The sequence below is a fragment of the Physcomitrium patens genome, chromosome 5, assembly GCF_059467195.1.
Source record: "Physcomitrium patens ecotype Gransden chromosome 5, ASM5946719v1, whole genome shotgun sequence".
In the NCBI taxonomy this organism is placed as follows: domain Eukaryota; kingdom Viridiplantae; phylum Streptophyta; class Bryopsida; order Funariales; family Funariaceae; genus Physcomitrium; species Physcomitrium patens.
Genome location: NC_143414.1, coordinates 11,060,355 through 11,082,783, shown reverse-complemented (window position 1 = coordinate 11,082,783; position 22,429 = coordinate 11,060,355). Strand labels below are relative to the sequence as shown.

The window sequence follows — 22,429 nt, the reverse complement described above, 5'->3', positions numbered from 1 at the left end:
AGGTTACTGCAACATGGATTTGTGAGTGTGGGTTTTAGCTTTAACATGCCATTTTTGAAGTCGAGCTTTTATAGCAAATAATATCTAAATGCAATAAACACAGTACACCGTAATTCGTTTGACTCTTAGACGACAGGAAATCGTGCTCTTCACGCACAAAGTCTGGTCGAACCTGAGCGTTACAACACAAGACAGCTTCTGCAATTAATGAGTTGTGGGTTGTTAGAATCTGATTTCAGGCATCAAGCAACAGGGGGAAGGAGTGTGTCTTGTCAGTATGAAAAGTCACGCTCGATCGAGTGGGCAACTCCTTGAAAATTTGACACCTCTTTGTGTCTAAAAAGGCATACGAATTTTCGCGAAGATAATGCGTCGCCAAATTCTGCGACAGCTATGGAACAGGTTTACTTAGCGAATTAAACTAAGTAATAGAGGAGTTACAACTGCTTCATTCGCGGTACTTACAATCGCGGAAATTTGCATGAACAGGAGAAAATGTCAGACAAGGCTTTGGAAGAAGATGCTAAATCAGAACTAGGGAGTCCAACAGAGCAGGTTGCAAATGGCAAAGGAAGTTCTGAGATCCAAATCACTATCGGCCAGCATTCCAAATACATTGCAGATAATTTTGACAAGTTATATGACGAAGTTCAGGTGTTAAAGGTGAAAACGTTCATCAACATGTATCGATAATGTTTCGTATGAACATAATATCGCTTGGATTGTCGGTAGCTAGGCTAGATGTGATCGCCACAACTATTGCTCTAGCATTTGAGGTTTGATCATGAAATGCCTTAAGGAAAGGGGTTCGAGAAGCAACTTCTGGTGAGTTTAACAACGCCAATCAGGATTCCGAGTTGCAAATTAAGTGTTAAAAGTCGAGTCCACACTGTTCATGACAATGTTCCCCATCCACCAGCGGCAATCGACACGATGTGGACAGTTCCTGATAACAACAGAGTTAAATCATGAATACATCTTGTGCAGCCGCTGTACCTTCAAGACAATATGGTAACAAACTCGCCAGATTCACAGGCAAGCAAACCAAAAATGTATATATGATGGGCAAGAAAAAACAAAAAATAAAAAAATCGCCTCTCTACATCCGGTTTCAAAGGCTGACCTTTCATACAAAAATCTCTGCCCGTTACCTGGACTCCGCGCGCAATGATACGTTAGCCAGAAAGAGACCCCCCTCGACACATCAGCATCTTATCTTTCCATGACCGACACTGACAACGTCAGACAAGAGCACGAACAAATCTGCGCCACAACCTACACGGACTGAAAGATCCTATACAGCAAGCAACTGAACCTCTCCCCCTTCAGCTAATGACTATACCATTCCCTCCCCGTTTCATTCGTGAAATTGCTGCGCTAATCGCAGGGCAACTTAACGGCGACAGAGACGCTGCTGCGCAACGAGATGGACGCAAAGCTGAAGGCAATGGAGAGTAGGCTGGCGGGGCGGATCGGGATTCTGGAACAGAGGACAGCGGAACAATGGATCAAAATTGCGGAGCTGGAGAGCTTGGGCAAGCAGCAAGCCACACAACTAGACGATCTGCAAAACCAGTGCGGCATCCTCTTCTTCCGCTTCCATTGAGGCTTCCCTTCACCCCCCGCCCCGTCTCTCACCCCGCCCTTTTCCCACCTGCCTCTGTCATTCCTGGCCTTTTCAAAAGCGCTCCTGTGTGTCACCCCGTCCGTTTACCACCTGCTACTGTCATACCCGGCTTTGTTCACACCTACACAGTCTCACTCGCTCTGTTCACACCTGCCCCTCTCTATCTCACCCACCTCCAAGTCTTGTGTCGCCTCTCTGTTCTGATCATGGCTGGTTTTCTTTACCTCGATCCACCCCACCATTAAACAATTATATATATATATATATATATATCACTAAAATAAGTTTATTTTTACGTTTATTAATATAATAATGAAGATGGTGTTAGTAGTAAAGAAAGAGAATAAAGAGAGATGAGAAGGCAAGGTGAACTTGGAGAAACATTTTGTGGTTTGTTGCAAAGCATCAAAACCAAAGAAGAATACATTAATATGTTTTGATATGAAAAAATAGAGATTGGGTGGTAATTTTGAACCAACTTTTAGAAGCCTGATTGGCTATTATTCTCAACTCTTAACTTCTTCTGCAAAGGGAATGTAAGTTTGGGTTAGTAGGTGTGGTGGAATATTTTTCTTCTTCTTTTTGTTTGCTATGAACTTGAATTCACGTGTTTTTCCTTGACGTGTAAAAAATGATGGTTTTTAGAAAGAATCAAAGCATAGTTGCAGCTCATTGTGAAATAAATGTCGAGAGAGGATTGTTTAATATAAAATAAATATATATATATATATATATATATATAAAGAAAAGTACCACAGGTATTGTGCTAAATTCTTTTATTTCTCCAACATAGGATTGGCTATAGAAAGTGTACAGAGTCGGATAGAATAAGATTGTTTGAACAACATATAGCTCTTGGATTCTTCTCTCTGTTCTTGAATTAAAATCTTTTATTAATTTAATATATGTATAGAGAGAGAGAAAGAAAGAGAGAAGTGTTAAATTGATCCACAGAAATCATAAATTGACCCACTAATTGCATTTCTCTTATACTCATTACCTTCTAGATTAGTAGCTCACTATTCATGCCTATTTTCCCGCTACCCACCTCCCCCTTCATTGCTTCTCTTTCTTTTCCATTCCAATTTTGTGTGTTAGTTTTTTTGCAACTCAGCAACTCACCACAACTTTATATTATTGGTCCAATGAAAGTTGCTCATGAAAAGTCAAAAATTCCATTGTGGTGATGGCAGTTTTGGGAGTTGGATTGCAAATTTTAGTTGTCTAATGTGGTACAAGTCAAGGCAATAATAGAAAAGACATATATATATATATATATATATATACATATTAATATATCATAAGGTAGAAAGAATGGTTTGAGGTATGTAGAATGAAATATTTCATTACAATAGCTTAAATTTTAAAGTTAATAATTTTTTCTATATATATATATATATATATTAGTTTTTTAATTTTAATTTTATATTTTAGATTGCATGATTTATTTTACAAATATATATATATATATAATATTCAAAAACGCATTAAATTAAATAGATTGTTGGTGATTAAATTAAAATCTAATATGTAATTATTAGGACATAAACAAACTGTGTATTAAATTCTCAAAGAAACATTTCCAGAATTGTAATAAAAATATTTTGTGAAGCATAAAATGATTTTTTAAATTATGTTGTATATTTAATTATCTTATTGTGATTAAAAATTTAAGAAAGGATATTATAAAAAATAATACTTGCTTTTAAACGTAGAATTTTAAGTAAGTCGTGTATAACTTTAAGTAAAATGTTTTTTAATCAACATGTGGAGATTTATTGTGTACAAAAACATGTCAAAAATATGTATCAAATTTTCATTTTTATTTTTTCTATATTTTGACTTGATAAAATAATAATTTCTTAAAACCTTGACTTTTTAGTATTCTATAATGCATTTTTCATGTTTAATTTTTAAATGTTTAAAGTACAGCAATCATAACACTAATAGTCTTTTGAGAACACTATCAAACTTGTAAATGTCGTAGAGAAGAAAAAACTACTTCCTGGTACTAAGTATGTCATGAGTTTAAATATTTAGGACTTTTGAGACAATAAGGTCAATTAAATTACTGTTTATGGTACCTTAATCAAAGCACATGAAATGTTGTTAAGTAAAGTTGCAATATTATGGTGGCTAGGTTGTGAGGCTTTTACGGGTGCAATCGCGTTGAAAGAGATTCAATTTTTCATAATACAGACACATCCATTAATATTTTATTATTCACAGAACAGCCACTTTATACTTTTTCAGAAAAGTCTTCGTGTTTATTTCAAAAGCATCTTTTATTTATTTATTGTGGAGTTGAATTTCATTGAATTGATATGTGGACAAACATTCTTCTTGCAAACTTTGAAATAAATAAGAAAATATATGATCGTCGATTTTCAAAAAATAAAAGAACGACTTTATATCAGTAGGAAAAAATTCAAAACGTGGTATAAAGTCATGGTTATAATTATTGGATGAAAAGTGTAAGATAGAAGTTCTTAATATACTTGCATAGTTGTGTGGACTTTTCCAATTTAGTTGTTGAATAGCAACCATTGCTGTGAAAAAACACTAGAATATGATATCAAAATACCTTTTCAGTTGTACCCACGTTACTTGAGGAAAAACGTGGATTTCACTTATTTTTCAAAACTTGTGTAGAATTGATTTTTGCTTTTAACTGTGACATTCTTTTGTGAATTCAGAACAAGAGTGGCCAGCTTGGAAGAAGGGAAAGGACCATTGAAAGAGTTTGTATAACTCCTTGTCTGACTTGGACCCTATGAGCTGTTAAAACTCTAAAACTAGGGCTAGAGGAAGAGAAAATTACATTGGCTTTGGGGGGCAAGCCCTCATTTGTATTCTTGGTTGCATTTCCTGCTTTCTGAATCATCCAATGTCATCCTTTTCCTGATCATTGTTTTGTATGAGGATATCATCAAGTATTTCTTATCATTAAAAGCCTTATTATTGTTGTTATTCTTATTATTAGTAATATAATTATTGTTGGTAGTGTCACCCTCTCAATACTATAACTCCACCCCCTTGTGTTCATCATGCATCGGTGCCACAAATAGTAATTCAAATGTGTAGTAGGGTTAATGGAAAGATTGTGAGACAATGAGGGAACAGTTGATTCACACACACTCTCACACTCTTGGTCATGTTGAGTTTGGTTGACAAAGCCATTGATGACCGTAGTCAAGCTACCATTTTACAAGAGAAGTATGAAATGTTGTTCCATAAGGCACTTTTCTCACTCTATTTCTCACTCCCCCTTGTTCTTACATCAAGGGCAGCTAATAACAAAAACTGAGAAGGAGGAAAAGTGAAAACATGAAAAAATATAAATAAAAATAAGGGTGAAAGAATATTAAAGGTCAAAATGTACCGAAGTGACAACATTGAAAACCACCAAATTAAGGAAAAACAGAACAAGAAACACACAAAACCAGAGCAAAACTAAAAGACAAAACAGGATTTGTGACTTGAGAGTTGCGTCTTTTCAAGCCAAACCTTCCCACGTGGCTATTACATTGCAAATATACATTTTTTTTTAATTTTATTCCTCTTTTTTGTTAGTTATTTTATTTTACTTTATTTCTATTCTTGAGGGCGAGGAGAGCAGCATGGATATTCTGCCTTGTTCTTATCAATCTCCTTGTTACTTAGCAATCCATTCATTCACACACATGGATGTATATATATATATATATATATATGAAGGGAAGAATGTATGGATTAGCACCTTGTTTTACATCCCATCCTCCTTGAGACCAATTCCATGAGACCAATTCCATTAGAAAATTTGCTTGTTAGTTTTTCTATATCAGAGCTAACAGTCTGGCAACTCAGGGAGATTCACAAATCACATACCAACCCAAGCTTGTAACCAGAATATCAAACTAATTAAAATCAAATTAGATGCTACCCTTTCCATGTCCCGCTCTTTCAATTGACCATTGCAACTTAAACATCCAGTCATTTGAGTATACAGACATGCATTCAAAGGTTCTAAAAGTGAATCTGAGGGGGATGGAATTTGTGTAAGAATGAATCTTCATCCAATATCCAATTTGCATATTCTAGCCATCTGGATACCTACTGCAAGGCAAAGGGGGGGGGGGTTGCAGATTCTCTGTGGGCTAGTTTGAAAATGAAGGAAATGGTGCTCACAGGGCTTGTGTTTGTGAAGGTTAAGTCAAGGTGTCGAAGCATGCAAATGATGTGAGGGTGGGCGGGAGGAGGGAGAGAGGGGGAGGTACCCACAAGTTCCATGCCCTCCCTCTCTCCATTGTGTCCATGAAAAAGTCAAAAGTGTGTCAATACTACTATTCACATATACACACACAAACACACACACACACACACACATATATATATATATATATATATTTATTCATATGTACATACATACATGCTTACATGAATAAATAATTTATTTACTTACTTTTCTTTGCTCTTAGGTTGAGCAAATGCTCTTTCATCAAATGGTCAATTTTCTGCACCCTCACACTCTACTTTGTGCACCAGAAGTTTACACACATGCATACAGTTGAAATTGGATCTGCTCATCTGCAATGGCAAGTTCTGGATTTGAACTTTATTTTTCTTTCCATTCCAAAACAACATTAATATAATTTTTGATGTGTTTTATTCTTGTATTTTTATTTCAGTATAGTATAGTCTAGTCTTGTCTAGTCTATTATTTATTTAATTTTAAAAGCATGAAATACACAAATAGGATATATAATCCCATTAAAAGTAATTGCCTTGTTTTGGATATCAATATTTGTCCTGTTATTTAACAGGTATTTTTCTAGTTAATTTTTTCATTATTGAGAGCTTGTTAACATGTTGTACTTCAGAGATGTACAAATATAAAAACATACAGCTAAATGTGTATTGAAATCCATGAATAACAGTTTTACTGACAGTAATTGGAGACAGTGAGTGCAAACAAATTTGAACCTTTGGTGGGGAGTTTTTAAAGTGCTCTTGAAGGGCACATACATCTCAGGATATTTTTCCATTAAAAAATAATATATAAACAAAAACAAAACAAAAAGCTTGCTCCTGTGTGATCATTAACAGGGGTTGCAGGTAAATGGTCATGGTGGTGATGTTGCAGGAGAATGGATCCAGCTAGCTAATACTAAACAAGACATGAAAAAACCAAAAAAAGAAAGAGAGTCAAAAGATAAAAAAAATCACAAAAAGAAAAAGTCTTTGTTCCACAGCAACTGCAAAGACTCAGTTCTGAGTAGATCCATGAATAACATGTGGGGAGGAAAACCAACACAAAGGCTCTCTCTAGTTCAGGGGCTCATTAATAACACAACACAACTTATGGCTGCTCCTCTCTTATCCCTGTCAAACACTTGGATGAGTCAAGCCTGGTTGGAGGAGAAACACTTGCTGAGCTGTACCAATTCAAATAATGAGGTGGCAACCATGAACAGCTGATGTGGCAGCAGAGTGCCATGCTCACTGCATGATGTGGCAAGGCTACAAGCCTTGTGGTGTGGTGGGAGTGCTGGTACCAAGCTACAATGGTGGTTGAGGGAGGTTGTGGACGAGTTAGTAGAGGTGGTTACATTCTCCCAGTTAAGTGGCACATCCTAGGCCCTAACAATGGAGCTGTGTGCCACAAGTGTAAGCTGGAGCTCAGGTTCCCAAGGCACACACCATATCTATACCCCAAGAGAAGAGAATATGTGAGAGATGGCATGAATATGCTTTCAAACACATGGGCTCTAAACACACACAAGGTGGGAATATTCTTCAAGTTCATTGTGATGCTTCTGAAAGATCCTCCCTCTCCCCTTCACCCTACCAAAATGAGCTTGCCTTTGGGATGATGATCAGCTGGGCAAGGTTGGGGTACAAAGGAATTTTGTATGACCTGTGTGGGGTAGACAGTTTTTTTGGGGGCCCAGTGAAGCTTTGCTGTTAACTGCCCTTTTGATATGGAATCGGAAGGGGAGTTTTGCAGCCAGGGCTTCTTGTTTCCAAGTCTGATTTGTCTAGATATTTGTGCCAATCAAAGGACAGCTTTGGAGTGGACCAGCCATGAGTTTTCACTGCTCATGGGTTTTCTATTTGGTCCTTCAGTCCATGATGGATCAACACACCTGGCACATGATTCATGCTCCTGAAGTTTATTATTTCATTTTTTTCAATACCACTTCATGTATTGAGTTTTTTATGTATTTAGTTTTAGGGTCAGGGCAGGACCAGCCCCACTATGTAGTTTGTTTTCACTGGTCCAAGGGCTTAGGGTGCCTTTGGAAGATGATAGGCATGGAAACACATGAATATTCTGGACATGCACACAACAAAAGCTTCCCCAGTTATCGTGATTAGACCCATTCCCGAGGCTTACATCACATGCTACAGCCGTGGGCGAAGCCTTGTCTTCTTATTTGTACAACAGCCATTTGATCTGCTGCTGGGGTTTCTGAGTGTTGCGCAAGGTCCTGTATTAGTCAGCATGAGCTTAGAAGTCGAAAGCATAGCCGCCGTCCTCTCCCGAGTTGCGCCATCCACCTTCTAGACTCCTTCGTTACTGTTGTTGTTTCGTCTTCTTCTTCTTTATACATATTTTTCGAGTAATCTGTGAGTGTGTGTAGCTTTCAGTAGAACTCCGAAGTGGTGTCTGCGGGGGATTGAGTTAGTTGTCCAGAGGTGACGAAGAAGTCTTCTTGTGTTTGGGTTTTCCTTTCCTCTGTCGTGGCTATTACTGTTCCTCTCGACCGCGTTCACATGAAACATGTGATGGTTTCGTGACTGGAAACGTGTTTGTAACAGTTTGTTCTAGTGGACGCATCGTGATTGCTAGTCACTTCTGCTTCGTTTCTCGCTCGGTCTCTCGTTTCGCCGTCATTTTAGTGCAGCTGGACACGTCGAGCCTCTCTGTTTAGCATGTCATCCTCACTACATGATTTGTTGTTGCCGGTTTCGTTGTCTGGCCGTGATTCATAATCTACTTCTGGTTGCAATTGTTAGAATTATTATTTGTGCCGATTTTGTGTTTGACTTCTACGAGAGTCGGAAGATGTGTTAGAAGCCGCATTGGGAAAATGAATACAGCAATCTAGTGGGAATAGGTGCATTAGCCACGACATACGAAGAAGATGCGCGTTGTCGAGTTTGTGGCAGTGTTGAGGAGAGACGAGATAAGGTGGAAGTTATGGTGCAGCCATGGCGTAGGGCTAGATGTAGGAGAGTGAAAATGCAGCTTGCGTTTAAGGCAGTTTGAGGCCGTGGCAGCTGCCAATGGTTGTAGACAGGTAGTTCGTGGATTTGCCTCAGTAAACGGAGTTGGTGACTAAGAATCTGGTGCTCGAGATCCGGAGAAGATTTTAATCTTTTTCTTTATTGTCTTCTCTTTCCTCTGTTTCGATCAGTAAAGAAGCTCCTCTTTTAATTGGCTTTAGACTGCTGGAACTCAATGCAACATGGCCGTTTCACGAGAACCAGAGGATGTTATCATTTCCAGAAACGGATCAGTGCTTGGCAAGAAAACAATCCTTAAGAGTGATCACTTCCCTGGTTGTCAGAACAAGCGCTTACTGCCTCACGTGGAAGGAGCTCCCAATTACAGACAGGTGGATTTTATTGCTTTTTCAGACGTATTAAGTGCAATGAGAACACAACAGCCTGCGACAGCTTACTTTTGAAATTAAGAGCTCGAATTCAGAGTCTAAGAATGCATGCCGCTTTCATTTCCATCTTTACCAAGCATTCTTGCAACCTCCTTGTGCAATCTCTAGGGAACAAGAGTTTGCTACCTCATCTTGCTGACTACTCTGCAATACTTGGCTGATACGTTTTGTGGTGCTTGGCATTTCTTTTCTGGTAGATTACTTGAAGTCTTACTCGAAACATTTGATTTTGAACCTGGAGAATGCTGTGGTGAAAGGAATTTAATCTTGTTTTCTCAAATACGGGAGCGCTCATCAATTGCATCTGTATGTCTCTTACACGTTTTTTTTTTTTTTTTTTTTTTTTTTCTTTTCTTTTCTTTCCAGGTGGGAAACAAGCCAGTCTATGGCGTGGCCATTCCAACTGTTGATGGCATACGCAGAATTCTAGAGCTGATAGGAGCAAGTAAGTATGGATGCCAACGAGTCTTGTGGCACAACCTGCGGGAGGAACCGGTATGTTTTCTTGTACAGCCAACAAATTATTTTCTTGACCATAGGAAAAGTGTGCTAGGTCTTCATCGGTATGAAATGCTTCGTCATAGTAATTTATTGTCGTTGATGAAACGTTTCTCTTAGAAGTTCAGCTTCTTAAAATATTCTGTAAAGCATTTTTTCTTCATAGTCTGTTGGAGGGCTCTTAATTATTTCGGCTGAATTTTATTTACTTACATATTTATAGGTTATTTATGTCAATGGTCGCCCATTCGTCTTGAGAGAGGTGGAACGACCTTTTTCAAATCTCGAGTATACTGTAAGCACTCATAACACCAACTCACTGCCGAATTATTTGAATAGTTTTTGTGTACCATCCACGATGTTGTACCCTTCACAGAGCGTTGTAGGAACTCAGTGATGTCCTGGATCGGTGTTGCAAGATTACTTAGTTCCACATACGTGCTTGATGTTACAGCAGTTTTCTCCATGGGGATGTTAATCCATGGTTCTGCAGAGTACTTCTGTGACTAATTTTTATTTATATATTTCGTTGATTCAGGGAATCAACAGACAAAGAGTTGAGCAGATGGAATCTCGCCTCAAGGAAGATGTTCTACTGGAAGCAGCGAGGTTTGCTATTTTTCTTCCTCAAGTATTCATCCCTACAATTTGACTTTTAGATTTCGTTTGTTCGGAATATGGTTATTTGTAGTCACTTTACCGATTCTATTAGAAGCCATTCTCGATTTAACGTGAAGGGGTCTGATCGCATAAACACACTCCCCTTTTTTCATCTTGTCTTCCTCATTCTTCCGATTCATTTCATTGAATTGCCTAGAATCTCTTCAAGTGGGTCGTGTTTGTCAGTCTTATATTTCCAGTAAAGAATTTATATTGATTTCGAGAAGCAAGCGTTGTTGGTGACTGGATGTACATGGTTTCTGGAAAATGACGTAGGTATGCCAACAAGATCATGGTTAGTGATGAGCTTCCTGATGGTCAGATGATAGATCAATGGGAGCCAGTGGGCCCAAACTCTATTCAAACACCTTTTGAGGTATTCTCATACCTAAATTTGTAATTTCCTATTTAGATTTTGTTTTATTTTACTACTTGGTAGCATTCAATGTAGAGACTTAAAGATTAAACGGTGTATTCAGGTTTACGAGAGTCTACAGGCAGAAGGTTACTTGGTCGATTACGAGCGAATTCCTATCACGGATGAAAAGTCACCGAAAGTGCGCGACTTTGACTCTCTGGTAAGTTTTTTCTCAGGTTACTTGTTTCAAGCAGAAGAGTCTGTTGTCCGATCTTGTGTATGGCCTGGTCATTGATGATGATGTATGATCTTCGCATGACTGCTGTTATTTGCTGCAGGTGCAGCGTCTTTCGCAAGTTGAATTTGGCACCAAGCTGGTATTCAACTGCCAAATGGGCCGCGGTCGCACTACTACGGGCATGGTCATTGCTACTTTGATTCATTTTAAGCGCATGGGGGCTTCAGGTCTTGTGAAAACTTAAGCTTTTCTCACTATTTTCGCTCTGCTAGTTTGAAATAGGTTCCTTTAATATGAACCAGAGCTCAGACTCGGGCAAGTTCTCGATTTAGAGGTTGTGTCAGAGACTGTTTTTATTATGTTTTACTGGACTATTAATAGTTGATTCATTAGTGAAGATTTTAGTAACCAGAAACATTCCATCATTTAAGAACTCGATGGAACATGTCATAGATTGCTAGATAAGACATTCATGAATATTATTGAATCCATTGCAGGGCTTCCTCGGTCAAGTTCGATGGGAACGATTCATGAGGCGAGGGATGAAATGGTATATGACGTACCAGACACCGAAGAGGCTCTGAGAAGAGGAGAATATGCTGTAATTCGTAGTCTTATCCGGGTATTGGAGGTGAGCATATAAGTAGAGATATAGACCGTGCTCTGCAAGTACTCGTCTCTTTTTTGGCTAAATAAGAGTATCCTCCCTGACTGCGTTTCTATGAGTTTCTTTCCTTCAGCGACACATCAGCTTGAATGATTTTTCTGCTTACTGTTTCTTCACCATTGTGAGGTTCAGTTGCTAATGTGTGATTACATGGGTTTGTAACAGGGGGGAGTAGAAGGGAAACGTCAGGTCGATAAAGTTATTGATAGCTGCTCAGCAATGCAGGTATTATGAGTTGTATGATGTTCAAATGTTGGAATAGCATCCTTAAAGGCATTGGATTGTATCCTGAGTACCGCTGGTCGTCTTTCAAATTTTATTTTATTATATATTATTTTATTTATAAAAGGACTCAAGCGTCATGAAATGCAGAACTTGCGGGAGGCCATTGCCAGTTATCGAAGTAGTATCGTGAGGCAAGCTGATGAGAAAAAGCGGGCGGCAGGACTCTCATTCTTTGTGGAGTATTTAGAGCGATACTACTTCCTCATCTGCTTCGCTGTTTACATTCACACCGACAAAACTTGCTTGGGCTCTACACACCGACCAGGTCAAGGCGGTTTTGAACAGTGGATGCGCGATCGGCCAGAGCTCTACAGCATTCTTCGCAGGTATTCCATATTTTAGTTTTGTGCTTGGCATTCGACTGAAAATTGAACATCTATTGGTTTCTTATGAAAATTCTTCTTGTATATTGCCAATGTACTGTATTGACAGGTTGCTGAGGCGGGATCCAATGGGTGCGTTAGGTTACAGTAACACCCCAGTGGGCACTATCAAAATGCCTTCAAAAGTTACAGATGGGCGTCCCAGCAGGATGGAAAATGTCGTGGCCAGCAGGAATGGAGAAGTTCTAGGGCGGCAGACAGTGCTCAAAAGTGACCACTGTCCTGGTTGTCAAAACCAGTTTCTTCCAGAGCTATTGGAAGGTGCTCCTAATTTTAGGGAGATCGACTGCTTCCCCGTGTACGGCGTTGCGAATCCAACAGTTCAAGGTATTCATGCTGTATTGGAAAGAGTTAGCGAAGGTAGCAATGAGCGACCTGTGCTATGGCACAATATGAGGGAGGAGCCTGTGGTATATATCAATGGGAAGCCATTCGTCCTGCGCGAAGTTGAGCGTCCCTACAAGAATATGCTTGAATATGAAGTAAGTTTTCAGTTAACATTATCATTTGTATAGTTCATTTCTTTTTTTCTTTTATTTTTATTTTTATTTTTATTTTGATTTTGATTTGGTCTCATTTCCTTGACGTGTTATCGCCAAAATGAAGTGAAGTATGGGTATATTGTTTACGGTTTGATTTCTTCCTGAACGGATCAAATATTTTTCGAGTTGACTTGTGCTCTGTTCTAAAGTCTTTGGAATGTGAGTGCTGTTGTTTAGCTTGGTTGTGTGACTAGATTATATATGTCACGCTTTTGTGGTTAGATTTGAGAGGAATATGTGCTGATGTTGGTGTATGGACTCGCAGGGCATAGACACGGCAAGAGTGGAGCAGATGGAAGCTCGATTGAAGGATGACATTCTACGGGAAGCTGAGCGCTATTCAGGTGCTATAATGGTAAATCATGAGACAGAGGACGGGCTCATTTTTGATGCGTGGGAGCCTGTTGGTCCGGGTGTTGTTCAGACACCCCTAGAAGTTTTTGAGTGCTTGAAAGCCGAAGGTGTCCGCGTCGAATATGGCAGGGTTCCTATTACTGATGGCAAAGCTCCTAAAAGTTCCGATTTCAGTGCTCTCGCCGCTCGCATTGCAGCTGCTCCTAGGGACACGGCCTTCGTCTTCAACTGTCAGGCAAGCCCCATGAATGCTTGAGAATGCTTTCTCTGGTTAATATAATTGCAGTGATCATCGTAGCTTGGCTTCATGTGATCTTATTAAATTTTCCTTCTTGTGATTTAGATGGGGCGAGGTCGCACTACAACTGGGATGGTGACAGCGTGCCTGGTACTTTTGCGACTCGAGATAGGATTCCTACAGAGTACGCCTGGTTTACCCCTACAAAAGGTGGAACCAGAGAGCTGTTCAAGTAGTGGAGAGGAGGTAAACATTGACACACATGTGGATAGGCCAGCGAACAGGTTTGAGGATCAAAATTGTGTAGCTGGATTTGTGATGGATGATATTCCAATTGTTCGGAAGATAACGCGCCTTCTTGACAATGGGGCTGCGTGTCGGGCGGCGTTGGATGCTGTAATTGACCATTGCGATGCTATGCAAAATTTGCGGCAAGCTGTTTTGCATTATCGACGGGCATTCAATGATCAAAAGCTGGAGCATTATGCTCGCCGTGCAGCTTTGACCAGAGGTATCGAGTATCTGGAGCGATACTTGATGTTGATCGGTTTCGCTGCTTATTTGAACAGTGATGCTTCTGATGGTTACTGTCGAGGTGGTTCTGGAACAACTTTCAAGGCCTGGCTTCATCGTCATCCTGAAGTGAAGCAAATGAAATGGAGCATGCGATTAAGACCAACTCGTGTGTTTACTATCAATGTTAGCAAGTCTATTCCCAATCCTTTTCTAACTTACACCATTCTTTTCATATGATCTTGTGAGATGTATACTTATCGTGGCATATCATCGCGAAAGTTATTCCATTTGCTATTAAGACTTAACTGGTCCCTGATTGGATGTATCAGGAGATGGAGTTCAAAACACATGGGGAGAACAATCTGGAAGATTCTGTAATGGAAGCTGTTGTGAAGTCGCGCAACGGGTCGATATTAGGAAAACATTCTATCCTCAAGATGTATTTTTTCCCTGGGCAGAAGACTACTTCAGATCATGTTCCGATTACTGGTGCTCCTCATGTTTGCAAGGTGTGCTTGGTCACTTGAGAAGACACATTTATCGGAGTTCTGAATTCTTTCGAAAAGGGTTTTTAATGCGTTTGAGTAATTACATAAATTGCTTCATCTTTTATCATTTTTGATATCTAATCAATATACCATAAAAACATTACCTTGACAGGTGGAGGGATTTCCTGTGCACAGTATGGCTACTCCCACCATAGAAGGGGCCAAAGGTGTTTTAAGTCATCTCTTAGCCGAACCATCATGTGGGATGCAGCGTAAAGCTGTTGTGACGGATTTACGCGAAGAAGTAGTGGTGTATATACATGGTAATCCATTCGTTCTTCGCGAAGTTGAACAGCCTGCTAGCACCTTAAAACACGTTGGTGTGAAAGGTCATGTGGTAAGTCTCCTTTTATTCAAAAACCAATTCAGTAACTCTGATTATTATTTGTATTAATGGAGCATGGTTGAAGGATACCCCTGTTGAGTGAAATAATCGTGATTTGGACGGTTTTATTACATGGTGTTCGATGCAGCTGATGAGTTGACAAGTGCAAATTTCTGCCCAGCAAGAGCACCGAACGGTTTTATCTTGTGGTATTTCCTGTTTATCAGCATTTTAAATTTTGTTGTGCAGGTTGAACAAATGGAGAGCAGGTTGAAGAACGACATTATTGCAGAAGCTGAGCGCACAGGAGGTCGAATGCTTCTGCATAAGGAGGAGTATAACCCAATTACTGGTCATTCAGACATCATCGGTTATTGGGAAGTCATCAGTGCTGAGGATGTTCAAACCCCTGCTGAGGTGTATGCCGGTTTAAGACAAGAGGGATACAATGTTGACTACCAGCGTGTTCCCCTTACTAGGGAAAGGGCTGCTTTGGCTTCTGATGTTGATGTCATTCACCAGCGCTTGGATGAGTACGTTCCTCTAATCAGCTATAAGGGCTTGTTGGTTTAAAAGCTAATAAGTAGTTATTTTTAATTCTTGAATAAATATATCATGAGGACAATAAATTGTGTTGAATAATTCTGTGTATTATTATTATTATTATTATTTTCTTCTTCTTCTTCTTCTTCTTCTGCTACTTCTTATAATCATTTTAAAAATAAAAAATTAAATAATAATTAAATTTTTTGCCTTTGTATGTAATATTTGGCACCCTCTTGATTTTACAAGTCACAAATCCTGTTATTCTTGCAGAGCTGGCCCTGGGGTGGAGTACTGTTTCATATCACATACAGGATTTGGAGGTATCGCGTACGCAATGTCTATGACCTGCCTTAGGTTGCAAGCTGAACTGCAATTGACCAGCTTATCTGTATCATCCTCAAAGTCTGCTGACATAAATAGTCCTCATTCATTGGCAAACAATAGGATGGTCCCAAGGCCTGCCAATGATACGGAGGCCTTTCGACAGGGAGACTACCGTGATATTTCGAGCCTTACTCGAGTTTTGGCCAGTGGGCCAGCTAGTAAAACCGAAGTGGATGTAGTCATTGACCGGTTTGTACATCTCACTTTCTTCCTATACACTTTACCTTGTCGAAATAGTGACTAGCTATCTAAGCCTGTTTTTATGTGTATCGATTGTACTATTATGGTTACGGTCTTTAGATGCAGGATGTATGTGTAGTGTCGTATATTATTCACGATAGGGATTGAGATTTTGGATTCTAATTGAGGAGTTTTACTTTTATTCTCATTTTTTGATGATGAAGTTTATTAGTGTTCATTTCCATATCTCAATGTTATGTTGACGAGCCGTAGAAATGGTGAATGCTGTCACAGATGCGGTGGAGCTGGGCATTTGCGAGATGACATTTTTGAGTACAAGGTTCAGTTGGATAGCTTTTCTAATGCAGAAGATGAACGTAGAGATTTTGTCCTTGATATGGGTATCAATGCCCTCAGGTGAGTGGCTCAGACATGTTTGACTTTCGTTCGTTTCATCATGATAATTCTCAGAACCTATTTGTAACGCACGTTTGGACTTCTGAATAAACTTTGCGACACAGTGGAATTCTAGGAGACACCGACAATTGTTACATTAAATTGTCAAGCGTAGGATATTATTTTAGAGGATTTCTTGCTTGTTCTGTGGTGCTGGGTTAAATTTTATTATTTTTGTGGACCCTTTGACTAGAGTATAGGTCCACTCATATAGTTCAGGGTAGCTAATTGCTTGGATATGGTTTTGCTTTGTGCAGGAGGTATTTTTTCTTGATAGCTTTCAGGTCGTATCTTTTCAACAGGGTTGCTTTTCATGGCAATGCTTGCGCAGGCGAAACCTCATTCAGTGCTTGGATGAAAGCTCGGCCTGAGCTTGGTCACCTTTGTGATAACCTCAAGCTCAAATGATAATCTGTGAGCTTGCAGCTATCTCCGTATGGAAAATAGTTTGGGGTATCTGCACTTATTGTTAAGGTGTGCTTGGTTTTAGGACTTGGTCCAAGTGTACAGCTTTTGTGTCTCTTATTAGTTGAAACCAGGTTTCGCTGGTGCCTCCGTGAAGCAGAGAATTCATGTAAGCTAAGGATAGATTATTCAAGATTATTAGTCATAGTTTATGTATTATTTGAAGCAATCAATTGCGTGGTTGTTAGTGTTTACTTCAACTCCAGTTCATATCTAAAAAGGTTGCTTATTTCCAACATTGTACACATTCAGAAAAGAATCCAGGTATGAATCCATGTGTAAGAATCCAGGTATGACTGTCCAGTCATTCGCTTACAATGGTTTTGTATTAGGTCACTCAAACGCTCAAGCGTAGCTCCGCAGACTATCTGAAGTAGGAAACCACATTACTCTCCAAATCCATGAAGCTTTCTGAAACGGAATCCTTTTGGGGCTGGACATTACTTACAGAGGTTCTGGTTACAGTGTTTTTATTATCCCCAATCACAAACTGAAAACGAAACAAACACTTCACATCCATTCACCCCAGCACAACACATTCAACTCTCACAGCAACCATGAATACAGACATGGGTATCTACGCCCAATTCCTGAAAATGCCACTCAATGTGATAAGAGGTGGGCAGTGACGAATATTAGGTCAACAAGCGACTAGTTCTTTTGCATGGTGGGAGCACCTAATCGTTCATGGCCAAATACCTACTCTTGCCTTCCCTGCTACGCACCCAAAAGCACAACAACTCTCGGTGTCTCTTCCACATAATGGTTCATAGTCGGATGATACGGCTCATTTCGGGTGTCCAACGCCAGTTCACTGCGGGGCCCAACTGGGAGTGGATATGGTGCAGTAGTTGTCAAAAGCTTATTGTCTATTTCCTACAAGAAAATGAATCCAACAATGCGTTGCTGCTGAAGCCTCACGTCACCACGCAACCTTCCTTCCATTCTGTTACACTCCGTGTGCAGCAGCAGGGTTGCTTGCTTGTTTGAGAAATCACCTTCGGGTGTACAAAGAACGTGACAAGTTTTTGTCACTGAGCTTTAACCCTAGTGTCGATGAGTGGACGAGTCGGCGCTGAAGCTATGTGCATGATTGTAGCACGGCCTTGTAGGCAAGCTGCTGTTACACCTCCCTACAGAATGGCACCGGATGACAAAAGAATAACAACACAAAAAAAAACGGCGAGGAAACTCTTCAGGAAAATTGTACATGAAAACACATGTTACTTCACGGAGATGGTCGAGGGACTGTAAACGATCACAAGTCCAGTGCGACAATGGCTGGAGACCGAGGATCTGTGAATTGCGCCTCGTTGACACAGACCTGTGCAATGCTGTTGCACAGCAGGACGTTCGCCACTGTATCAGTCTAGCGTCATGTCGACAGTGTAACAATCCGAACTATCCAATCTCGCCGCGCTACTCCCCTAATCGCGCGGGATGAATCCTAGATACGATGCGAGAGTCGGGAGAATATACGCCGTCGATGTGCCATCGGAGGGCCGCGACGTAGAAGTGCTAATTAAAGAGGCGGGACGTGTAAGACAAAAATTGAATTTCTTGTCACGGCCATCGGAGCTCGCTTTCGTGGGGGTTGATTAAATTTCGGGTTCGCATTGCGCAGCTTCGCACCGCACATGGGCCTCCAGCATCTGTGCACGAATCGTCTAAGGTTTTAGCGGTTTTCGTCCGGCGTTCGTTTGGTTGTTTTTAGTTCGTCACTGGCTGCCCCCGCTGCAACTTGTGCGTGGGTTCGCGCCTGTCACCCGTCGGTGGACAATGAGGGGCAAGTTCTGGAGGGTGATTCCAGTTAGAACTTCCGTGACGTTTGCATTTGGGAAGCTGTCGCAGGGAATTGGAATTTTGGTGTCGATCTTAAAGGTGCGAGACAGATGAGGGGCTGTGAGTTTTTTTCTGGGAAGGAGATCGACGGTGTGTTAGATCTTTATCCATGGTTGTGACCTTCTTGGACTAGTTTCCTATGGAGTATTTCTTTACATGTCTCGTTTGAGGGTTATGTTTCTGAATAGTTTTATATTGAGTCAAGAAGTTGCAACATCACATGAGTTGATGAGTTATCGTAGGCATCGCGATCAGTTGTGCGATGTGCTTGATCTTGTGATTTAACGTGATGTTTGGAACTGTTGTACAGCATCATGATTCGTTCGGAACGGTTTTCGGCGTTATTAGATTGAGCGGTTCAGCAAGAGACTGCAAACAGCAGATTGCTTTAGTGTATCGCCATAGCCGAATTAGAAGAACGGGCTTCGCCTTCATTGTTGACAATCTGATTCATGAATCTCTGCTGGCATACTTAAACGGTTTTCTTCTGTAGAGTTCTTTTGTGCTTGCCAATATAGTGGAGGAAGCGAAGTTGTAACACTTCGTGTGTTTACATATGCCCTGAGTTGGTCGTATTATTTTTGAAGGTATGGGACATGAAGAAATAAGACTAGGATCTGCGAAGTTCTCAGGCGTGAGATTATTCTGGGTAGTGCCGAGCTTTTGGCTGCAATCGTTGTAGGAAGACGCTGAATCTTCTGGCGGATTAAGTTCAAAGTCTTTTTCCTTCGATATCACTACATGTGGGCGAGCACGTAATAGTCAACACTAGAATGATGCCTGCTGCGGAGGGCGATAAGGAGACGGTTTCGACTCTGTCACCTCGCTTGTCTGGCAGAATCATTCTCTATTCGGAGTAGTATTCTGGAAAGCATCACAATATTGTCTAGGAACATTGCTGAAGTATAGTATTCATCTACACAGATAATGAATTCGTCACAGAGGATTAATCCAATTTATGAGCAGTTACACTGGGGTGATAAAGTTGTGAAGCGGGGGTTGTTATGCAAAGAATCACCGAATCAGGAAAATTCCGGAGGCGTTTCACAGAAAGGGTCGGGTAGCCCAACGTTCCTCTCCCTTCCGTTGAACTCTCACGATGTGCAGAAAGCTCGACCATGCCGCGGATCAGACGAGTGTAGAACGTCAAGAAGATACATTCTTGCTGTCTGCCTTCTTTTATCCATCACTGCTTTTGCAGGCTCACTCATGTTTGCAAAATCCGTGAGTCCCACACTCTTGTTGAATGACGGCTGTACTACGTCATACAACTCATTCTCGAAGCTGCAACGTCGTTTCTCATTACAAGATTCACAGACAGCTTCTGCCGAACTTGGCACAGGGTTTCCCGAAGGATGCAGTGAGAAGGCCACTACTCTGAGAGTGTTCATGTACGATCTTCCATCTGAATTTCACTACGGTATGCTTGTGCAGCAACCGTACTCCCAGGGTCAAATCTGGCCGCGAAACGTTTCAGACATACCTCCGTATCTAGGGGGCTTGTACAAGCAGCACAGCGTAGAATATTGGCTAACTTCCGACTTACTTACGTCGAACATGGCAGACCGGCAGAGTGTGTGCACAGCATTTCGAGTGGATAATTGGAGATCGGCTGATGTGATTTTCGTGCCTTTCTTTGCTTCACTGAGCTATAACAAGTTCACAAGAGCAGAACAAAGGGCACTTGGCGAGGACAAGAACCAAGAGCTGCAAGAAAAGCTGATGCAGTTCCTAGAGAAGCAGCCTGCATGGCAAGCTTCTGGAGGTGTAGACCATGTGATTGTGATCCACCATCCCAATAGCGGCTATTTTATGAGGGATCACTTGCGGAAAGCCATGTTTGTGGTTGCAGATTTCGGTCGATATGCCTCCGATGTAGCCAACATTGGTAAAGATATCGTAGCCCCTTACAAGCACGTTGTCAATGATTTCGAAGCTGAAGCTACCATCTCGTATGAGAAACGTAAGACACTTCTGTTTTTCCAAGGAGCCATTATGAGGAAAGAGGTAAGGTTGCTACGCATGTCCACCTGAAATTGTCGGTTGTAATAGTCTTTCGATTATAGGCTCTTATAATTGCGATCAATCCCTTTCTTTAATGATGTCTCTGATTGTCAGAGACCATATTGCTACTAGATTGTAAGTGAGCTGGTATATTCTCTGTATCTGTGACGAGGCAGTGATTCTGCTTTGATGCTCTTTGAGATTCATGGTTTAAGACGAGTCAAATTTGTCCACAGTACAATATATTGTAGTCCTTAACCAGAAGCTTAATCCTTCAGCCATACAAATAAATTCATTTCCACAGCGATCTCTTGAAAACATATTGCGTGCGCAGGGTGGAATCATAAGGCTACAACTATACAAGCTCCTCAATGGCGAGCCGGACGTGCATTTTGAAGGAGGTAACACCACCAACAGCGCAATCCGCTCCGCATCTGAGGGCATGCAGAACTCCAAGTTCTGTCTCAACTTAGCCGGGGATACCCCTTCCTCTAATCGCCTCTTCGACGCAATTGCTAGTCATTGCGTCCCCGTCATCATCAGCGATGACATTGAAGTGCCGTTCGAGGATACCCTCAACTACTCCACCTTCTCAATCTTCATAAAATCCAGTGACGCCCTTAAGAGCAATTTCATAATCGATCTGCTCCGTGGAGTAAGTAGGGAAAAATGGACCAAGATGTGGGCCACACTGAAACAAGTGGAACACCATTTCAAATATCAATACCCTACGCAACCAGACGACGCTGTGCATATGACCTGGAAAGCTATCGCCCGCAAAATTCACAAAGTCAGGCTGCACCTTAACAAGGAAAGAAGATACCAATGGCGCACTTGATCAAGAATTTATTCCACCCAGGTTTGGCAAAATAAAACCGACCCACTTTGTTGTTTTTGGGTTCGAGTACGCCACAGAATGTTCTTCTATGTTGCTAATGCTGGTCCTTTGTGGACAACACCTCACAGAGATGGTGCCACTTTGACTTTCAATATTTCAAGAAGCCTGATATGACACCGCTTCCAGCCTCTTCCGGTTGCCAAATTCTTTTCTCAATCATGGACACGGCTCTCATGAAAATAGGTTCCAGCGAGGTTTTACGTGTTCCTTTTCAGCTTCTGGAAGGATTGTAAGATGTCCGTATTTTCGTTTCGCGCCTCTGGAACCTCGATGCAGGTCAGGACGATGAGGTGCGTCGTTCATAGCCATGACGAGGAGTTTTCGATACTGAATGGAGACATTCATGGAAGAGCCTTGAACAGAGACGCCGCTCCTCGGTACAGCTTGTACTTCCACGTAAGTGACATAGGGCTGCGTTAAGTTAAAGTCCAAAAGAAACCAATTGGCAAAGAAGGATCCCAAGATGAGCACAGATTGTCTCAGACTTGGTTGGGAACACTTGTAATCTTTCTATGGTCAGCGTAAAAGAATAGGTAAGGGCATAATATTCTAAGGATCAGGCTAGTCTTACTAATAGAAGATTCTTTCACATGCGTGACGGCTTGCAGTGAGGAAAAGTTCATTAATTGATTGAAGCACAAGGTTTAGGTCAGAGGCTCAACCATCTGCTGCTGAGGATATTATAGCAATGAAGTTGCAGGTTTAAAAGCACCTGAATTGTTAAATAAAATAGTTACCTCTCCGAGCTAAATTCAGT

The 22,429-nt window shown here is 40.8% G+C and overlaps 3 protein-coding genes and 2 long non-coding RNA genes across 5 annotated transcripts; 4 read left to right on the top strand and 1 right to left on the bottom strand.

Annotated features, from left to right (window-relative positions):
* Positions 1-254: 254 nt before the first annotated feature.
* On the top strand, positions 255-2,196 carry LOC112282815 (uncharacterized). The gene is made up of 3 exons (XM_024520895.3): positions 255-402; positions 490-663; positions 1,388-2,196. The coding sequence occupies exons 1-3, from the start codon at positions 394-396 to the stop codon at positions 1,604-1,606; spliced, it is 402 nt and encodes a 133-aa protein (XP_024376663.1). The 5' UTR covers positions 255-393; the 3' UTR covers positions 1,607-2,196.
* LOC149989270 (uncharacterized) lies at positions 645-1,392 on the bottom strand. The gene is made up of 2 exons (XR_016502967.1): positions 1,124-1,392; positions 645-946 (listed from the first exon to the last, which is right to left on the bottom strand). It is a non-coding gene; the product is annotated as an uncharacterized LOC149989270 (long non-coding RNA).
* Positions 2,197-8,047: 5,851 nt separating the features above from the next.
* LOC112282686 (uncharacterized) lies at positions 8,048-17,164 on the top strand. The gene is made up of 19 exons (XM_024520639.3): positions 8,048-9,228; positions 9,652-9,780; positions 10,007-10,078; positions 10,322-10,392; positions 10,720-10,819; positions 10,923-11,021; positions 11,140-11,266; positions 11,537-11,670; positions 11,872-11,931; positions 12,079-12,317; positions 12,424-12,856; positions 13,182-13,505; positions 13,614-14,207; positions 14,354-14,533; positions 14,685-14,909; positions 15,147-15,430; positions 15,714-16,016; positions 16,302-16,424; positions 16,721-17,164. Exons 1-19 carry the CDS (start codon positions 9,079-9,081, stop codon positions 16,869-16,871), a joined length of 3,798 nt encoding a protein of 1,265 aa, XP_024376407.1. The 5' UTR covers positions 8,048-9,078; the 3' UTR covers positions 16,872-17,164.
* Positions 17,165-18,570: 1,406 nt separating this feature from the next.
* Positions 18,571-19,409, top strand: LOC149989269 (uncharacterized). The gene is made up of 2 exons (XR_016502966.1): positions 18,571-18,809; positions 19,081-19,409. It is a non-coding gene; the product is annotated as an uncharacterized LOC149989269 (long non-coding RNA).
* Positions 19,410-19,545: 136 nt separating this feature from the next.
* On the top strand, positions 19,546-21,612 carry LOC112282688 (putative arabinosyltransferase ARAD1). The gene is made up of 2 exons (XM_024520644.3): positions 19,546-20,777; positions 21,109-21,612. The coding sequence occupies exons 1-2, from the start codon at positions 19,698-19,700 to the stop codon at positions 21,610-21,612; spliced, it is 1,584 nt and encodes a 527-aa protein (XP_024376412.1). The 5' UTR covers positions 19,546-19,697.
* Positions 21,613-22,429: the final 817 nt, after the last annotated feature.

What these genes read in the sequence shown, in the direction of transcription:
- LOC112282686 (XM_024520639.3), top strand. Translation starts at nt 9,079, where the DNA reads ATGGCCGTTTCACGAGAACCAGAGGATGTTATCATTTCCAGAAACGGA. An exon ending in CTATTCAAACACCTTTTGAG is followed by an intron (nt 10,820 to 10,922) that starts GTATTCTCATAC and finishes CGGTGTATTCAG; the next exon opens with GTTTACGAGAGTCTACAGGC. An exon ending in CCTTCGTCTTCAACTGTCAG is followed by an intron (nt 13,506 to 13,613) that starts GCAAGCCCCATG and finishes CTTGTGATTTAG; the next exon opens with ATGGGGCGAGGTCGCACTAC.
- LOC112282815 (XM_024520895.3), top strand. An exon ending in ACGAAGTTCAGGTGTTAAAG is followed by an intron (nt 664 to 1,387) that starts GTGAAAACGTTC and finishes CGCTAATCGCAG; the next exon opens with GGCAACTTAACGGCGACAGA.
- LOC112282688 (XM_024520644.3), top strand. Translation starts at nt 19,698, where the DNA reads ATGAATTCGTCACAGAGGATTAATCCAATTTATGAGCAGTTACACTGG. An exon ending in GAGCCATTATGAGGAAAGAG is followed by an intron (nt 20,778 to 21,108) that starts GTAAGGTTGCTA and finishes TTGCGTGCGCAG; the next exon opens with GGTGGAATCATAAGGCTACA.